Raw genomic sequence first — 17,848 nt, forward strand, 5'->3', positions numbered from 1 at the left:
TATTCTACCTGTCACTTTTGTTTAAAGGGCTGCCGTAATGATGTACTGTACCTGTATACCACACAAAACCTATGAGGTACTTTATAGGTATGTGGCCATGTTATCCCTTGTATGTGCTTGTATAGATCTTTTATTGACCCTGACTGAATATAGAATATATCTAATCAAGTCCAGGTCAGTATTTGGCCCATCACTGGTATATGAATATGTGCACGAGACATTAATGATGCTTATGAAGTTATGAACTTGTCGGTGCCGCTATTATATTTGTGAATCCATTGTCCTGAATTTAAGAGTCGTTATCTGGGGGGGGGGAAAGAAAGTAAATAAATCAATATGATGATTATATATTATGTTGGTGCAATATACAAGTAGCATTTCTAGAAGGTTATTCTGTATCAGATTGGTAAACATTGTATGTGATCATTTTATAATGAAAGTATTAGTGAAGAGGAATCTAACCTGCTGATAGCCCCCTATAGCACCCAGGACGCTGAGGAGGAAGGTATGCTTCTTACCCTCCTGCTCGGCGCTGTTAGTCGGCATAATCTTTTACTTATTGATAAAGCTCCCTTGATTCCAGAGTAGATAAGTATTTTATGACCCATGTTTCATGTCATCACTGCACAAAAAGCTGACACACAAAAACACCATCCCTTGCCAAAAATAGAACAAAAAACCTTTCCATCCTTTTAACACTAAGTATGGCATTACTTTGAGGTCTGGCCTAGGATGTGTGCAGACACCTAAGTCTCCGTATAATCCTGCACTGTAGAACCAACCCAATAGAAATTGTGGCCTCTTGCATGCTGTTTAGTAAGCAATCGAAAACAATAATTCTTTTAAAGGGCTGTCATTGAATAGCTAATGCTACCTTTATCGTACACCCTGATGCCCTCCTGCTCCTGAGGGATAATACTTACATTCTCTAGCACATCCAGCTCATTCGGTGTTGACATTGGCTTCTTTTTCAGGCAGAACACGATAACAAGTGTGACTATTAGCATAGCTACAAATACAGCCACTGAGGAGGATACGGCAATCACCACTGTGTCTTGGCTGGAAACTTTGGTCTGACATTTGTCTCCAACGTACCACCAGTCTTTAGTTACTTTGCACCTATATAGAGAGAAGATATTAATTGCATTCTGTACTCAGGGGCGAGACCATCACTTTGTATACTGAATACCTGCATCTGAAAATAGAGCAAATAAAGGGCAGATTTATTACATTTAGTTATTTTCTGCTTGTGCCTATACTGGAGGCAGTGTCTGTCCTATGTCTTCTAACTTTTATTTTTAATCTTGGCAGCATCTTTTAATGCCAGAATTAGTTGTTGTTTTTTTTTATATGCTAAATATTATAGTCAGCATTAAATGTAACTACAGTATATAATGCCTCATAATCATGCATGTATACAGAACTCTAGCTTACTCCTTATGGTGATCTCAGTATCAAGTCTGCTGCTATAATCTCCTCTTCCCTCTCTTCATTCTGTTGACACTGACCTCTTTTTTTTTTTTTTTTTCTTCAATTAAATTTGCAGCATTATAAGTAGAGATGAGTGAATGGACAATAATAATAAAAAATCTCTGCAATCTGCTTATCAGCCGACTGCCTTTTAGCTTCCCCCAGTTTCCAAGGACTGGGTCCAGCTTTTCCCAACACCAGGAGCGAAGCGGCCCTGAATTAAAAGGCAGCAGGCTGATAAGCAAACTGCCGAGATAACTAAGCCATTCGCTAAGTTATTACTGTAAATTCGCCCATCTCTAATTAGAAGTGTAGTCTTTCTCTAAAAAGACAACTAAAAACACCAAATTTGGCACTTTTTTTGTTTGTTTTTTTTCTAGTCAAAAACGCTGCTGTCAGTGAGGACTGTGAGGTTCTAATGGAACAGCTGCTCAGTTATCTGTATGATGCAGTATAGTGCTTTGTGCTCTAACCAGTCTCTTCTAGTTTATACCAGTAAACTAACTACTCTCGCCCGCTAACATTAGTACATGCAGAAAATAATATAGGTAGTACCTGCAAGCTGGCCGATCATATTCCAACACACAGATGCCATCGTTTCTACACCCATAGTTAGTACATAATCCTGGTTTAACTGTTGATCCAGGTGCTTGTGATGGGGACGTTATCACCCCTGATCCTGTTGTTCCTGTACCTGCTGTTGCTATTGTCGATTTTCCTGATGCTGATGTTCTTGTCCCTGGTGGTGTTGTCATTGTTCTTGTCACTGGTGGTGGTGTGCTTGTCCGGGGTGGTGGTGTTCTTGTCTGCAATGTTGTACTTTTTCCCACTGTTTTCGTGGTTTGTCTCTCTTGTGTTACTGATGATGTTGTTGTCCCTGCTGTGGTTGTGGTCTGTGTCCTTGGAGATACTGTATTTGTCCCTGGTACTGTTGTGGTTTGTGTCCCTGTTACTGTTGTAGTTATTGGTGAAGTGGATGGAGGTATTGGCTGAGTGGTATTTAGATATGTAACATCTAGTAAAATATGAAAGATATGAGGACATCAGTAACAATTTATGGATTGCTATTGGTATTGCATACTTCATGTCAAATATTTGGTTTGTCTTTGGATATTAAATATTTTATAAAATTTAAAATAACTAGTCCAGATACGTAGACTATGTGGATGCTGCCTTTGGCCTGCAAAATACCATGAGTCTGAAAACTGTATAACTTTTTTCTTCAGCAATTTTTTATAACATAGAAATCAAACTTGTCTGGAATCACGTTTTCTGTTTTAACATGTTCATTATAATTTGTTTTCAGTGCCTGACAAACTCCCTGTTCAAGGCTTTGACATATACTCCTTCTATAGCTAGGCAACATAATACAAAGGAAAATCTTCAATGGGAGTCAAGGCTGGACTGGGACTGAAAATCACCCCTGGCACTCACGCCCTGTGAGTGGAGCTAAATTGTAATGACATAGACAGCTTATGGGCGATGTGACGCTGTTTTTGGAAGATAGCAACTACTGTGTTCCCTTTTTCCAAGACTATCTCTGCATAGATATAAACTTTTAGTCATTACTAGGCAATATATTGTATCCCTCACATTCGCATAGCTCCCCTTGTAGCGTTGGTGACATAGTGTAGCCCCCACATAGTATAACCCCAATATAGCATAGGTCCCCTGTGTTTCTTGCACTGTGCAAAAAAACAAAAGTATACTTCTGTGGATCCAGCAACATCTCTCTGTTCTGAGACACCAGTGCCATTAGCTGCTCTTACAAGTCCACTGAGCGTCTGGGACAGGTTATCTGATGCACACTGGCCCCAAAAGCTTGCCGCTTTAGTCCCACGCGCGTGCACTTCTCTCCTCTCCTGCTCGGCGGTCTATGTTCTGGAGGGGCCCCTTGCAGAGTGACAGGCAGTCCTCCCAATAATAATCTGGCAGCCCAGTGGGCATTTGCAGATTACCATCCAGGAATGATGGGACTGTTCTTCTGTGGGCCATAGAAGAACTCCACCCCCCCCCTTCCACAACAGAACTAATAGGGTATATATAGGGTAATAAAATATCTAATATTTAATAATAACATTGGTAAGACAGTTTTCTATGCACGTTTATGCCATATGCCTTCAAACAAAAGCCATACAACGCAATACCACCATACAAGGAAAAACATTATCATTCCTATTACCATATCATACTACATACAAGAGACAAATAATACTAACTAACCACACCATGATTACCAGATAGTGATTAGATCATATCAATATACATTAACAAAATTCAATAAACCAATAATACCAATCTCCTTCTATAAAGTGACACATACTGAAGTAGATCGGCTCTACACAAGTTCTGAAGCCCAAATAAAGTAGTGCAAATGTCTGTGAAATAGCATTAACCGCAAAACAAGGAGGGCACTTCTGGAAGCACACATACACTAAAGGCAAAAAAAATAATAATGTCAAAGCAATGCGGAGATACTTTTTGGCATTTTTTTTTTTTTTTTTTTTGAAGCTAGAAAAACACTACAAAAAAGCAGTGTGTGAAGCTACCCTAATGCCCACTGGATTACTTCTAAAGGCAGACTTGGCACACCAACTTTTAAGATGGTGGTGGCTACATCTGTATTTATTGCATGATCAATACATAAGGAAACTGCAACATCTTAATATACAGCGTACACAATTCCTTTTTCAAGATTTTTAATTCTTACTTGTAGAACTAGAGCTACAGGACTCTGTTCACACCACATTTTTTGCAGTAAATTAAAACTCCTAGTACAGATGAATGCAAAACATATGCCTATGCTTTTCTCCCCAACATCTCCGGGGAGAGTTGGCAGCCCAACGTGCACATTAGATGGTTAGCTGGTCCTACTGAAATTGGAGGGTTTGGCGAATATGTCTAATATGTACGTCAGGAAAAGGTTTCCTTTGTGTTTAGTGACGTAATGACACCTTGCACTATTGGTTCCAAACCACCAATTGCAGCAATTTACAGTACAAATAAATGATGCTCTTATATTATAATAGATTTTGCACAGTTATGGCAAGATCTGCAGCAGTAATACTGCAGCCACATATGCACGCGGCATAGTACATTCAAATGTGCTGTCATGTCATACTCACCCTCCACTGATAACAACATAAATGCATCTCCACCTTTGAGAAAATCTCTGCTCAGAACTCTGTCATGTGTGATATATGCTGAGGTCCCAAGTCCTGGTCCACGGAAATACTGCGTTCCATTAGGAAAGGTAGCAGGAGAGCCCACAAGCTCTGGTTTATCCCAGAAATATTTATTGCCTAAAATAAAAAATACATCTATATTTAAAAGGATAAACATTGAGCAAGCACTAAATTGCTTGAGTGTTGTGAATGGAGTCTATGGCATGGGCGGAAATGCACACGTCCACCAGAGTCCGGAGGCAGGTGCGAGCTGCAGAATCTGCAACGGGTTTTCCGTCACAATTCTGTAGTGTGCAGGTACCCATAGATATGAACATAGCATTACCCCATGGTGTTTAATTGGATTTCCGCTATGATGTTCACACGGCGGAATTTCTGTTTGGAATTTTCTGCTGTGGATCCTCTTTCTGGCTCAAGAATTGAAATGTCAATTTTTTTGGGGGGGATTCCACTAGCGAAATCCTATAGAAGTCAATGGGGCTTGAATTCTGCCAGAGCAGAATAGGCAAGGAATTTCAAGCAGAAAACTTTCCTCTTCAGTTCCTTGCTTACTACTTGCAGCAGCGCTGCTGCTCTGTACGCGCTGAAGAATGAACATGTTCATTCTTCAGCGCGGACAGGGCAGGTGCGCGCGCCTCCCATAGACTCCCATTATGAGCGGGTGGCTAACGGCATTCCGCGGCGGACAATTCCGTCGCGGAATTCCGCTACCTTTCCTCAGTGGGAACGGGGCCTTAGTGTGAACATACCCTAAAGTGGCAGTTGGGCAGACACTTGAAGTCTTAAACCCTTTGTTTTTATTTACTTTAAAAAAAAAAAAAAAAACAGCACCAGCCTATTACTACCAGGGTTGGAAGGGCTCTTTATTTCAGATTACTGTAAACCTGGAATATTTCTTGTAGTACAACTCACCTGTCATGTGATCGGGATCTGTGGTAATGCTCCTCAGGTTTGACATGCGCTTTCGGATATCTGGGTGTTGATCCATGAGAGTCATGGCTGCCTGTCTGAGAGAACATGGCCATTGTAGGCCGTCGTCATTTTCTCCAGAGATTAGATGGAAATAGATCCCTAGGTCATAAAGCTTTTCTCCTGAACTGTTGGCTTTAAGTTGTACTTGAAAAGCATAACCATCATTAGAATAGAAGCGGGGGCTGAAAAGACTTGTGTTTTCACTGTTCAGCTGGTTAGTGAAGTTTCTGATGTGCCAGATATGATGTGGGCACTTTGCCTCTGATACATTGATGTCATCAAGTGCAATTCCTCCTCTGGAGCTTCCATTGCCTTTGACCCCTTCGAAGACTATACGGAACTTGTTATTCATGGATAAAGAGACGTGATACAGTTGCCAGTAATCTGCTGGCTGATCTGGAAAGAAGAATTCATCATAAAATAATATTAGCAATAATTCTCAGCCTGTAGCCATTTTGGATCCAAGATTTATAGTCATTTAGTGTTTAATAAAAAAAAAATTTAAACTAAACTTCAACATTTTGTAAAAAATAAATAAAAATGAAATAAAATTTTTTCTATGAGCCAGTTCACACGGAGTAAAACTGGCAGAAATTCTGCGATGAAACTCTCTGCCGCCGAATCATGACAAACTCGGTGTAATACTAGCAATGTATGGGAGGGCTCGCACGCCTCTTCTCTCAACGTGGAAGAACTGACGAGCCCTCCCATACACTGCCAGTATTACACTGAGTTTGGCGGGATTCCACATCGGAGAGTTCCTGTGCTGAATTTCTGCCAGTTTTACTCCATGTCATTCTCTGCTTGTAAGAAATATATAGTCATGCAACTTAAATAAGTTTTAATTCATATTTACAATATGTCTACTTTACATCAACATTCCTTTCTTTCAACCGCAGCGCAGTCTATACCCTGCCGCCAGCCTGCCCCCAGTGTGATGAAACCCCCTCCCCTCTGTGTCGCAGCTCCATTACAATCAAGCCCACCTCCAGTGCTTTTGATGTTAAAATCTTAAAACAATGCACCTGATGATACATTCGCTTTAAAGGAGTTATCCAATGTTGCACAACTTTAAAAATATTTCTGCTATTGTCTAAAAAACAATAAACAGCCTATACTTACCTGAGAGATCATTCTGGGGGCTCTCTGAAACATGACTGTTTAAGTGCAGATATGGAAGTTACTTTACTGCAGTTTTGTTGGAAAGCGGGCCCTGGATTGTTTATTTTATTGTGTGGGAACCTATTTATTTCTGTGGATTTGAATAATACTTGCAAATAAGTATAGAATAAAACGCTCAGATAAAATTTTATTTAAAAAAAAAAGTAATTTTAGTTATCTCACACTTGGTTAAATATTGTTGAAGGAACAAACCTTTAACAGTGGTGATGAAGAGGAGTGTGCCATTTGGAAAGTCCTTTGTGTATTCTCGGATCCATATGTTGAGTTGGTCACTTTCATGTCCATTGTGGTAATAAAAGAATTCCAAGCACTGAAATCCTCGCTTTGGGTAATAAAGTCGGCTTTCCAGCAGTGCGTTATCCCCAGTATCCAATGGTTCTGGGTTGAAGTACATAAACTGACCACCTGTGCGAAACAAATTGCCAACGTTAATTTATAAGAATATCATATATATTTTACTTTCTAGACAAAGCATTTTAAAATTTGTAGAAAACTTGGAATCCAAAAATTTCTAGTAGATGCTTAAAACGTCACTGTCATTTTATAAACACGTCTGATAGGTCATGCAGTCACAGTGTGGGGAGAAGACAGTAGGGTTATTGTAGGTTGTAGCCTAGTCGGAAAAGATGGGTTTTCAAGTTGCTTTGATTGTGGGTGAGAGCCGGATGTGCTGGGGAAGTGGGTTCCAGAGTATGGTGGAAGCTCAGTACTTGCCTTATAACAATTAATTTGGGTCCAAAATTCTGTTCTTTGTCCTTTTCTAACAAAGAGTTCCAAATCCCCTGCATAGCCCCAACATTAAAGATTCTAAAATTATTATGTTAATTTGTTTTCCCTAAGACCCATTGGCATCACAACATATGGGGTAAATTCGCCCCTGCGAGCCCCTGGGACGAATGAATATTTAATGAAAAAATAACAATTAAATTTTAATCCCCTCCTCCATGAGGTATAAATAGGCTCCACCTCCCCCTAGACCTCAGTCTAGTTATAAAGAAACATAAAACACAGGGAGGGAGTCTTGTGATGCCAATGGGTCTTAGGGAAAACAAATTAACATAATAATTTTAGCTTCCCTTACGTCCCATTGGCATCACAACATATGGGGAATAGCAAGCATTATCCCCAATGGGCGGGTTATTTATTACGTCCGCATTAAGAACAGATCTTGCAAAGGTTGTTCTTGACAAGAAAGAAGTATCCAGCTTGAAATATCCCCTTGTTCTTTCCTGCGAAAGGGATAAAGAAATTCTCGTCTTTACGAAAATCACCTACTCTATGTAGATAGATCTTGATAGCTCTGGATACGTCCAATAAAGAAAGATCCAAGTCTTCTTTAGATGATCCAGTAGGAGAAAATACAGGCAATACTATTGGCTGGTTGATGTTGGCGAAGTAAAAAAAGACTGAGGTCTAGGGGGAGGTGGAGCCTATTTATACCTCATGGAGGAGGGGATTAAAATTTAATTGTTGTTTTTTCATTAAATATTCCTTCGTCCCAGGGGCTCGCAGGGGCGAATTTACCCCATATGTTGTGATGCCAATGGGACGTAAGGGAAACTTTTCTGACTGCCTACAGACCCCCTTAAGATACCCATACAAAAAGAAATAATTGTTTGGTATAATTTAGCAACAAATAATCACAAATGATAACAGCCATTGATCATTGCCTGGAAAGAAGCCAGCCATGATTGAAAGTTTTGTCTGACAGTCAGGCAAGAAAAATGATTTCAGACCTCTCTGCCACATGATGTCATGGCCGATACATAAAAAAGGTTCTAGGAAGGCCTGGATGCTTTTCTTGAACAATATAATATTACAAGTTATGGGCATTAGATTTTTTTGTGATACAGATGTAGCCGGGCTTAACATGAGTTGTAGCCAGGGTCAGGCTCGGACTGGGTTTCCCCGGCCCCCCGGTGGGCCCCGAGCTGGAGTGGGCCCCCCCGCTCCTAGGGGAGCCGGGGGCCGCGCCTCCCTTTTTAACTGGAAGCGATCGCAACAATCGCTTCCAGTTAAATGTAAGGAAGTGTTCTGATTGACAAAGCGGGAAGCCGTAGGCAGAGATTTGCTTGCGATCACAAGAGTGTCGCAAGCTCCGTTGCGAAGTGCCGCCAGCGCCATCACTGACCTCAGTGTGCGCCGCGGCGGCTAGGACTTCCGGTTCATGGAGCGAATACCGGAAGTCCCAGCCACCGCGGCGCACACTGAGGTCAGTGATGGCGCTGGCGGCACTTCGCAACGGAGCTGCTCACCTGTCAGGAGAAGAGAGAAGAGGAGGCCGGCGTCCGACGGGGGATCGTGTGGTTAGGTGAGTAGTCTTGTGTTTTTTGTTTTTATCGGAGGGGGTAAGATAAGGGGGGGGGGCTGTATACAGGGGGAGGACAACATAGGGGGGGTATATACAGGGGGAGGACAACATAAGGGGGGCTATATACAGGGGGAGGACAACATAAGGGGGGCTGTATACAGGTTGGAGGACAACATTAGGGGGGCTGTATACAGGGGGGACAACATAAGGGGCTATATACAGGGGGGAGGACAACATAAGGGGCTATATACAGGGGGAGGACAACATAAGGGGGTCTGTATACAGGGGGAGGACAACATAAGGGGGGCTATATACAGGGGGAGGACAACATAAGGGGGTCTGTATACAGGGGGAGGATAACATAAGGGGGCTGTATACAGGGGGAGAACAATATAAGGGGGGCTGTATACAGGGTGGAGAACAACATAAGGGGGGCTGTATACAGGGTGGAGGACAACATAAGGGGGTCTGTATACAGGGGGAGGACAACATAAGGGGGGGCTGTATACAGGGGGAAGACAACTTAAGGGGGGCTATATACAGGGGGAGGACAACAGAAGGGGGTCTGTATACAGGGGGAGGACAACAGAAGGGGGTCTGTATACAGGGGGAGGACAACAGAAGGGGGGCTATATACAGGGGGAGGACAACATAAGGGGGGCTGTATACAGGGGAAGGACAACATAAGGGGGCTATATACAGGGGAAGGAAAACATAAGGGGCTATATACAGGAAAGGACAATATAAGGGGGCGGTATACAGGAAAGGACAACATAAGGGGGGTATATACAGGGGAAGGACAACATAAGGGGGCTATATACAGGGGAAGGAAAACATAAGGGGCTATATACAGGAAAGGACAATATAAGGGGGGCTGTATACAGGAAAGGACAACATAAGGGGGGCTATATACAGGGGAAGGACAACATAAGGGGCTATATACAGGGGAAGGAAAACATAAGGGGCTATATGGGGCAAGGACAACCTAAGGGGGCTATACGGGGGAATAGACAACATAAGGAGCTATATGGGGGGTAGGGATGGCCAACATAAGGGGGCTATCTATATGGGGGGATGGATAACACAAGCGGGCCAGTTATAAGGGGGATAACACAGGGAGCCATCTATAAGGGACACTGGTTGGGGGCAATTTATAAGGAGGACAACACTGAGGAGGCATCTATAAAGGGCACTACACAGAGGGGGACAACAATGTATAAGGGTAACTATACTGGGTGCGGTGTGTATACAATAGGGCATGCACAGAGAGGGGCATCTACTTTAGTGGACTACACAGAGGGGGCCATATACTATAGGGCAGGAATAGGGAACCTTGGCTCTCCAGCTGTTGCAAAACTACAGCTTTAGCTGTGGCTGTCCAGGCATGATGGGAGTTGTAGTTTTGCAACAGCTGGAGAAGTTCCCTACCCCTGATATAGGGAATGCACAGAGGTTGTCATCTACTGTAAGGGGATTACACAGAGGGGGATCTCTACTATAGTAGAGGCACACAGGGCCATCTATATGGAGAACTGAACAAGGGGCCATCTACAAGGTGTGTACACTATATATATATATATATATATATATATATATATACACACACACACACATACACACGCTACAAATAGTCAGGGCTAATCACTGAGAGAAGGTGTAAAGGGGCCAGTACAGATGTGCAGTGTGTAGAGAGATGAGGATGGTGACAGAGTGAGGAGCCTAATATATTTCTCTGGCAGATTCTGTGGATTCGTGGCTCGGAGAAGTTCTCATAAGGGCCCAGGGCAGATGGAGAAGAAGATGAAAAGGGAAGAACTCCGATCAGAGAAGACGCCCCCTGTGAGTCACTAAATCTATGTGCACTGTAACGTATATAGTGTAGAGCTGGGGCTACCTCTATATGACTGTATGAGGGGATATTGATCTTTTGTTCAGAGGATTTTATTCAGTAGCAGCGGTGGTGTTAGTCAGTATGTGGTGGTGTTAGTCAGTATGTGGTGGTGTTAGTCAGTATGTGGGGGTATTATTTGTTACTTGTAATCTGGTGTGGTGTTCATTGGTCTTAGTATACCAGATTTGGTCAGTAACAATATGGTAGCAATGGTTGTGGTGTTGCGGTAATATTTCCCCCTTGTATACTGGTAATTTTGGTCTCAGTATACAGGATTTGGTCAGTAACAGTATAGCGGTAATATGTATGGTGATACTATTTCCCTCCTGTATACTGGTTTATTGGTAATATCGGTCTTGATAGACAGGATTTGGTCAGTTACTATATAGCGGTAATATGTGTGGGGATATTTGCTCTTTGTATACTGGTGTTATTGGTAGCTGTATGACTTGTATCTAAGTATACAGCGTTATCATACAAAAAAATTGTCTTATAGCCTAATTACACCGGCCAATAATCGGTAACAAGTGCTCCTAGGAAGTCTATTCAGCCGATGATCGGCCCATGTAAAAGTGCCAGAGATCTGCTGACATGCAAGCAAATGTCCCATAGTTGACTGATTTGATCTTTTGTGCGGCTAAGATCATTGCTGTCGGCTGCACATCACCTGCCCTGCTGATTAGCAATCATTTGCAGCCCTATGCTGCCCCATATCACGCCGTGTTAATGGACCCTTATTAACCCCTTAAGGACAGAGCCTGAAATGGCCTTAATGACAGAGACAAATTTTATGAATATGACCAGTGTCACTTTAGTCATTAATAACTTCGGGATGCTTTTACCTATCCGGCTGATTCTGAGATTGTTTTCTCGTGACATATTGTACTTTACATTTCTGGTAAATTGGAGTCGATACTCATAACAAATCTTTATGAAAAAAACCCAAATAATGTGAAAAAATTTGAAAAAATGCATTTTTCCAACTTTGAAACTTCTTTGCGTATACAGAAAGTGGTTATACCACATAAATTATATATTAAATAGCATTAGCAACATGTCTACTTTATGTTGGCGGTATTTATTAAACTATCTTTCATTTTTTTTAGACGATAGGAAGCTTAAAACATTAGCAGCAAATTTCCAAATTTTCAGTAAAATTTCAAAATCAGATATTTTTAGGGACCTGTTCAGGTTTAAAGTGTATTTGAGGGGCCTGTATGTTAGAAAGCCCCACAAAGCACCCCATTTCAGAAACTGCACCCCCCAAACTCTGCAAAAGCACATCCAGAAAGTGTTTTAACCCTTTAGGGGAGTCACAGAAATAAAAGCCAAGTGTGTAAGGAATTTGAAAATTTTAATTTTCTGTGCAGAGATTTTATTGTAATCCAATATTTTTCATAATTATAAACCTATTACCAGAGAAATGCACCCCAATAATTATTGCCCCGTTTCTGCAGTTTATAGAAATACCCCATATGTGGCCCTATTGCGCTATTTGACGCAACCACAAGCCTCAGATATAAGGGAGCGCCTAGTGAATTTCAACGCCTCCGTTATATTTGGTCATTTTTGACTGTACCACTTCAGGTTGGCAGAGGCTCTGGGGTGTCAAAACCTAAAAAACACCCCTAAAGGGACACCATTTAGAAAACTACACCCCTCAAGGAATGTAACAAGGAGTGCGGTGAGCATCTGGACCCCACAGGTGCTTCACAGATTTTCCCAACAATATGGCGTGAAAAAAGAAAAATTTATTTTTTACACTAAAACGTTGTTCTAGCCTTCAATTTTTCATTTTCTTAAAGGGATAAGAGGCAAAAAAAGACAAAAAATGTGTAGCGCAGTTTCTCCCGAGTACAGAAATACCCCACATGTGGCGATAGAGTGCCAAGGGGGCGCAGGACGAGCCTCCAAAGGGAAGGAGCGCCAATTGGCTTTTGGAAGCTGAATTTCACTGAAAAGGATTTCAAGGGCCATGTCGCATTTACAGAGCCCTCGTGCTGCCAAAACACTGGAAACCCCCCACAAGTGATTCCATTCTGGAAACTACACCCCTCAAGGAATCTAACAAGGGGTGCAGTGAGCATATGGACCCCACTGGTGACGGGCACAAATGTGGAACAATGTGACGTGAAAGGGAAAAATTTCATTTTTTCACTTTCATGGCACAAATGTGCCCGTCATCAAGGGGTCCATATCCTCACTGCACCCCTTGTTAGATTCCTTGAGGGGTGCAGTTTCCAGAATGGGGTCACTTGTGGGGGGTTTCCAGTGTTTTGGCAGCACGAGGGCTCTGTAAATGCGACATGGCGTTCATCATCCATTCTAGCCAAATCCAACCTCCAAAATCCAAATGGCGCTCCTTCCCTTCGGAGGCTTGCCCTGCGCCCACATGGCGCTTTATGTCCACATGTGGGGTATTTACGGACTCGGGGGAAATTGCTCTACACATATTGTGTGTTTTTTTCTCTTTTAACCCCTTGTGAAAATGATAAATTCAAGGCTAAACCAACATTATAGTGTAAAAAATGTAATATTTCATTTTCACGCCACATTGTTCCACATTTGTGCCCGTCACCAGTGGGGTCCATATGCTCACTACACCCCTTGTTACATTCCCTGAGGGGTGTAGTTTCCATAATGGGGTCACTTGTGGGGGGTTTCAACTGTCTTGGCAACACAGAGGCCTTTTGAATGCAACATGGCCCCTCGAAATCCATTCCATCCAAATCCAGCCTTCAAAAACGAAATGGTGCTCCTTCCCTTCGGAGGCTTACCCTGCACCCGCATGGCGCTTTATGTCCACATGTGGGGTATTTACGGACTCGGGGGAAATTGCGCTACACATTTTGTTTTTTTTCTCCTCTTTTAACCCCTTGTGAAAATGATATATTCAAGGCTAAACCAACATTATAGTGTAAAAAATGTAATATTTCATTTTCACGCCACATTGTTCCACATTTGTGTCCGTCACCAGTGGGGTCCATATGCTCACTACACCCCTTGTTACATTCCTTGAGGGGTGCAGTTTCCATAATGGGGTCACTTGTGGGGGGTTTCAACTGTCTTGGCAACACAGGGGCCTTTTGAATGCAACATGGCCCCTCGAAATCCATTCCATCCAAATCCAGCCTTCAAAAACCAAATGGCGCTTCTTCCCTTCGGAGGCTTACCCTGCACCCGAATGGCGCTTTATGTCCACATGTGGGGTATTTCCGTACTCAGGGGAAATTGCTCTACACATTAAATGTTTTTTTTATCTTTTAACCCCTTGTGAAAATGAAAAAACATGACAAGATTAATGATTTAGAGTAAAAATTTTACAAAAATTACACTAAATGTTGGTCTAGCCTTGATTTTTTTCCATTTCCACAAGGGGTTAAAAAAGAAAATGAACACAAATCGTGTAGGGTAGTGTCCCCTGAGTACGAAAATACCCCACATGTGGACATAATGTGCCATATGGGCACAGGGCAAGCCACCAAAGGGACAGAGCGCCATTTAGAGGCTGGAATGGGGGATGGAGGCCATGTCGCAATTACAAAGCTCCTGTGCTGCCAGGACAGTAGAAACCCCCGACAAGTGACCCCATTCTGGAAACTACACCCCATAAGGAATCTAACAAGGGGTGCAGTGAGCATATGGACCCCACTGGTGACGGGCACTTACGTAGAACATGTGCCGAGAAAATAAAAAATACAATTTTTTTCATTTTCACGTCCCAAATGTGGCCGTCACCAGGGGGCCATATCCCCGCTGCCCCCCTTCTTAGATTCCTTATGGGGTGTAGTTTCCAGAATGGGGTCACTTGTGGGGGGTTTCTACTGTCCTGGCCGCACAGAGGCTTTGTAATTGCATCATGGCATCCTCTAATGGGAATGGCGGCCATAACTATTTAGCTGGGGAAAAGGGACCATTCTAATTTATTTGGGGGTATTAGGCCAATTATTAGTTTATAAGGTTGGATATGACAGGTGTCCATCAAATTCAACCTGTGTTGATCCAGAGAAAGGCAAAAAACCCTCTTAAGGCAGACGACAGTAGCCTCATCACAGGGGAAAAATTCCTTCCCGACTCCATAATGGCGATCAGAATAATCCCTGGATCAACGTGACCCCTAAAATAGGAATAAGGGACAGAATTTAGATAATGTAGAACCCCAGTGACGTGTGGTGCGCCTTGAAGCGATCCAGTATGCAGAGGCCGGGGGGATCAGGACAGGCGTCACACTGGAAAATGTTGTCCTTCCTGATCCCCCTGTTACGCCACACTCTGCATTTCTTCTGGGGTCTCCCGTTCTCCAGTGTGGGGGACGTCACCTGGAAAATGTTGACCTGGTGCGATACGGGGTCCTTCATATCCAGAAGTGCTGGGTCCGCTCCATGGCTGCTAAATATTAGGGCGCTATTACTGCTTCTGATATTTTCGTATCGTGCCGCAAGCTACAGGGCAGCGAGGGACTGGAAGAGGGGGGTGCTGGTATAAAAGTTATCCCCGTACAGGTGGTGACCTTTATCCAGCAGTGGGAAGATCAGTTCCCGGACGATCTTCCCACTAACTCTGAGGATGGGGGGGAGGGGGGCATCTGGGGGCTGGATTCGGGTGTCCCTTCCTACATACACTCTAAGGGTACATGCACACTGCGGAATCGCGACAGATAACCCTTCGTGCATTCCGCAGTTGGCACCCACCGGTGGACTGATGCAGGCGCATGTCTCCGTCCGTGTCATAGACTCCATTCTATGCACGGGCGGATTCCGCTCTCCGTCCAACGTGTTCATTCTTTGGATGGACAATGGAATCCGCCCGTGCATAGAATGGATTCTATGACACGGGTGGAGACACATGCCTGCATCAGTCCGCCGGCGGGTGCCAGCTGCGGAATGCACAAAGGGTTATCCTTCGCCATTCCGCAGTGTGCACCTACCCTAAATCTGTAAGAGTACCCTGAGGTACGCTCACAGAGTTTGTAGAATTTCACACCATACCGTCATCTCTTATTGGGACGGTACTGGCGGAAAAGATGTGTCTGGGGGGCAGCGTACGCTACGCTACCCCCAGACACGTCACTGGATGATGAGGATGATGAGGATGAATGGAGGAACGAAGGACCCCCCATTCATCCTCACTGGCTGTTTCGGTGTCGGAGGTAATAATAACGTATCCCTCTGACGCCGAAAACACCCTGGGGGCCATCTTTATACGGGGATTGGTATATGGGGTATGTAGTGGTGTAGTGTCAAACTTTATTCAATGTAGTGTGGTGTAATGTAGTGTTTTTTACGTGTTTTTTTACAGTAAGTATAAAAAAAAAACCTACGCCAACAAAGGAGTTGCTGATAAATGCCGCACTTATGTGCGGCACTTATAAGCAGACCGTGGCAGTAGAATATAGAAAAAAAACACCCTACGCCAAAAAGGAGGAGTTGCTGATTAGCAGCGCACTTTCGTGCGATGCTGATCAACACTCAGCGGCGATAGGGTGCGGAAAATAGAAAAAAAAAATTTGAAAAAAAAAAAAAAAAAATTTCTACATTTGAACATCCCTGTAGCTGCTGATAAGTGTATTACACATATCAGCCGCTAGAGGGCAGCAGAGCGCAAAATACGGAAAGAGCCGACGCTGGAGCCGAAAATAGCCGAGAGAAGCCGAACGTGACGTCACGGAAGAAGCCGAAGACCCGAACGAAGACGAGGATGCCGCGAACCCGGAAGACGCCGATCAGGAGCCCGGGACAGGTGAGTAATGTACAAATACCTGCTCTGGACCCCTCGGCTACCTAGCTGAGGGGTCCAGGGCAGGTATTTACTATATTGTGGGACTCTGATCGCCGTGCCACCGGCCCGATCGCCGTGAATGGCCGGCCGGTACCGGCCGGCCGTTCACGGCGATCGGGCTGGTGGCACGGCGATCACCATTACTTTTTACAGTAATGGCGGTCGGTGCCGTCCTCGGACAGCACCGACCGCCATTTTTTTCCGGGTCATCGGGTCGCCGATGACCCGGAAAGGTTCCGATCGCCGCTATTGGCTGATCTGAATTGATCAGCCTATAGCGGCGATCGTAAGCACGGGGGGTGTTAACCACCCCCCGTGCCGTGAAGCTAAGATGGCCTGCTATGATTTATAGCAGGCCATCTTCCCCGACCGCTGTGTGTGAACACGCAGCGATCGGGGAAACATCGGGCGTAAATTTACGCCCTGATGCGCCAAGTACCAGGGCGCGAGGGCGTAAGTTTACGCCCGATGTCGTTAAGGGGTTAATGTTACCATAGATAAGTGCGGTGGCAGAAGGGTGGGCCCCAAGAATGATTTCCCCTGGTGGGCCAAGGCACTCCAGTCTGACACTGGCCAGGGTTAACTTGATCACAGTAACGCGTTTAACTAAATTTTTTAATTGACTTAAAATAGCTCCCTGACACAATTGTTGCGTCAGGGATCAAGTTAACCCTGGCTACATCTGTACGTTGATCCAGGGATTGTTCTGATTACCATTGGAGTCGGGAAGGAATTTTCTTCCTGTAATGGGGCAATTGTCGTCTGCCTCATGGGGGCAGGGCCAAATTAAGGTTGGTGGAGGCCCCGGGCGACAATTTTGTTTTGGGGCCTCTCAAAAAAAAATAAAAATAAATAAATATTTATATATATATATATATATATATATATACACACACATACATACAGCTATCCATACAAATGGCTGCCTTACTGTGGGGGATTTACAGTATAATGTTCATAAACATTATACACGGCTGTGACACTAAGCTTTTCATGATTTGTAGTGAGAATGTTTGTAGATGTTTCATTTCTTTCAAATTCAGTGTTGAAAACTGTCTG

The 17,848-nt window shown here is 43.6% G+C and overlaps 1 protein-coding gene across 1 annotated transcript in view; it reads right to left on the reverse strand.

Moving 5' to 3' along the window:
- Nucleotides 1–242: 242 nt before the first annotated feature.
- LOC138784133 (meprin A subunit beta-like) overlaps nucleotides 243–17,848 on the reverse strand; it is a 37,399-nt gene continuing 19,793 nt past the window's right edge. The window contains exons 10-15 of the mRNA XM_069959647.1: nucleotides 7,002–7,214; nucleotides 5,568–6,023; nucleotides 4,596–4,772; nucleotides 2,026–2,485; nucleotides 924–1,119; nucleotides 243–303 (exon numbers count right to left, since the gene is read on the reverse strand). Of these exons, the coding sequence (XP_069815748.1) occupies nucleotides 262–303; nucleotides 924–1,119; nucleotides 2,026–2,485; nucleotides 4,596–4,772; nucleotides 5,568–6,023; nucleotides 7,002–7,214 (1,544 nt within the window). The 3' untranslated portion in view covers nucleotides 243–261. The remainder of the gene's footprint in view (nucleotides 304–923; nucleotides 1,120–2,025; nucleotides 2,486–4,595; nucleotides 4,773–5,567; nucleotides 6,024–7,001; nucleotides 7,215–17,848) is intronic.

Source organism: Dendropsophus ebraccatus, chromosome 2, assembly GCF_027789765.1.
Source record: "Dendropsophus ebraccatus isolate aDenEbr1 chromosome 2, aDenEbr1.pat, whole genome shotgun sequence".
Taxonomy (NCBI): Eukaryota; Metazoa; Chordata; class Amphibia; order Anura; family Hylidae; genus Dendropsophus; species Dendropsophus ebraccatus.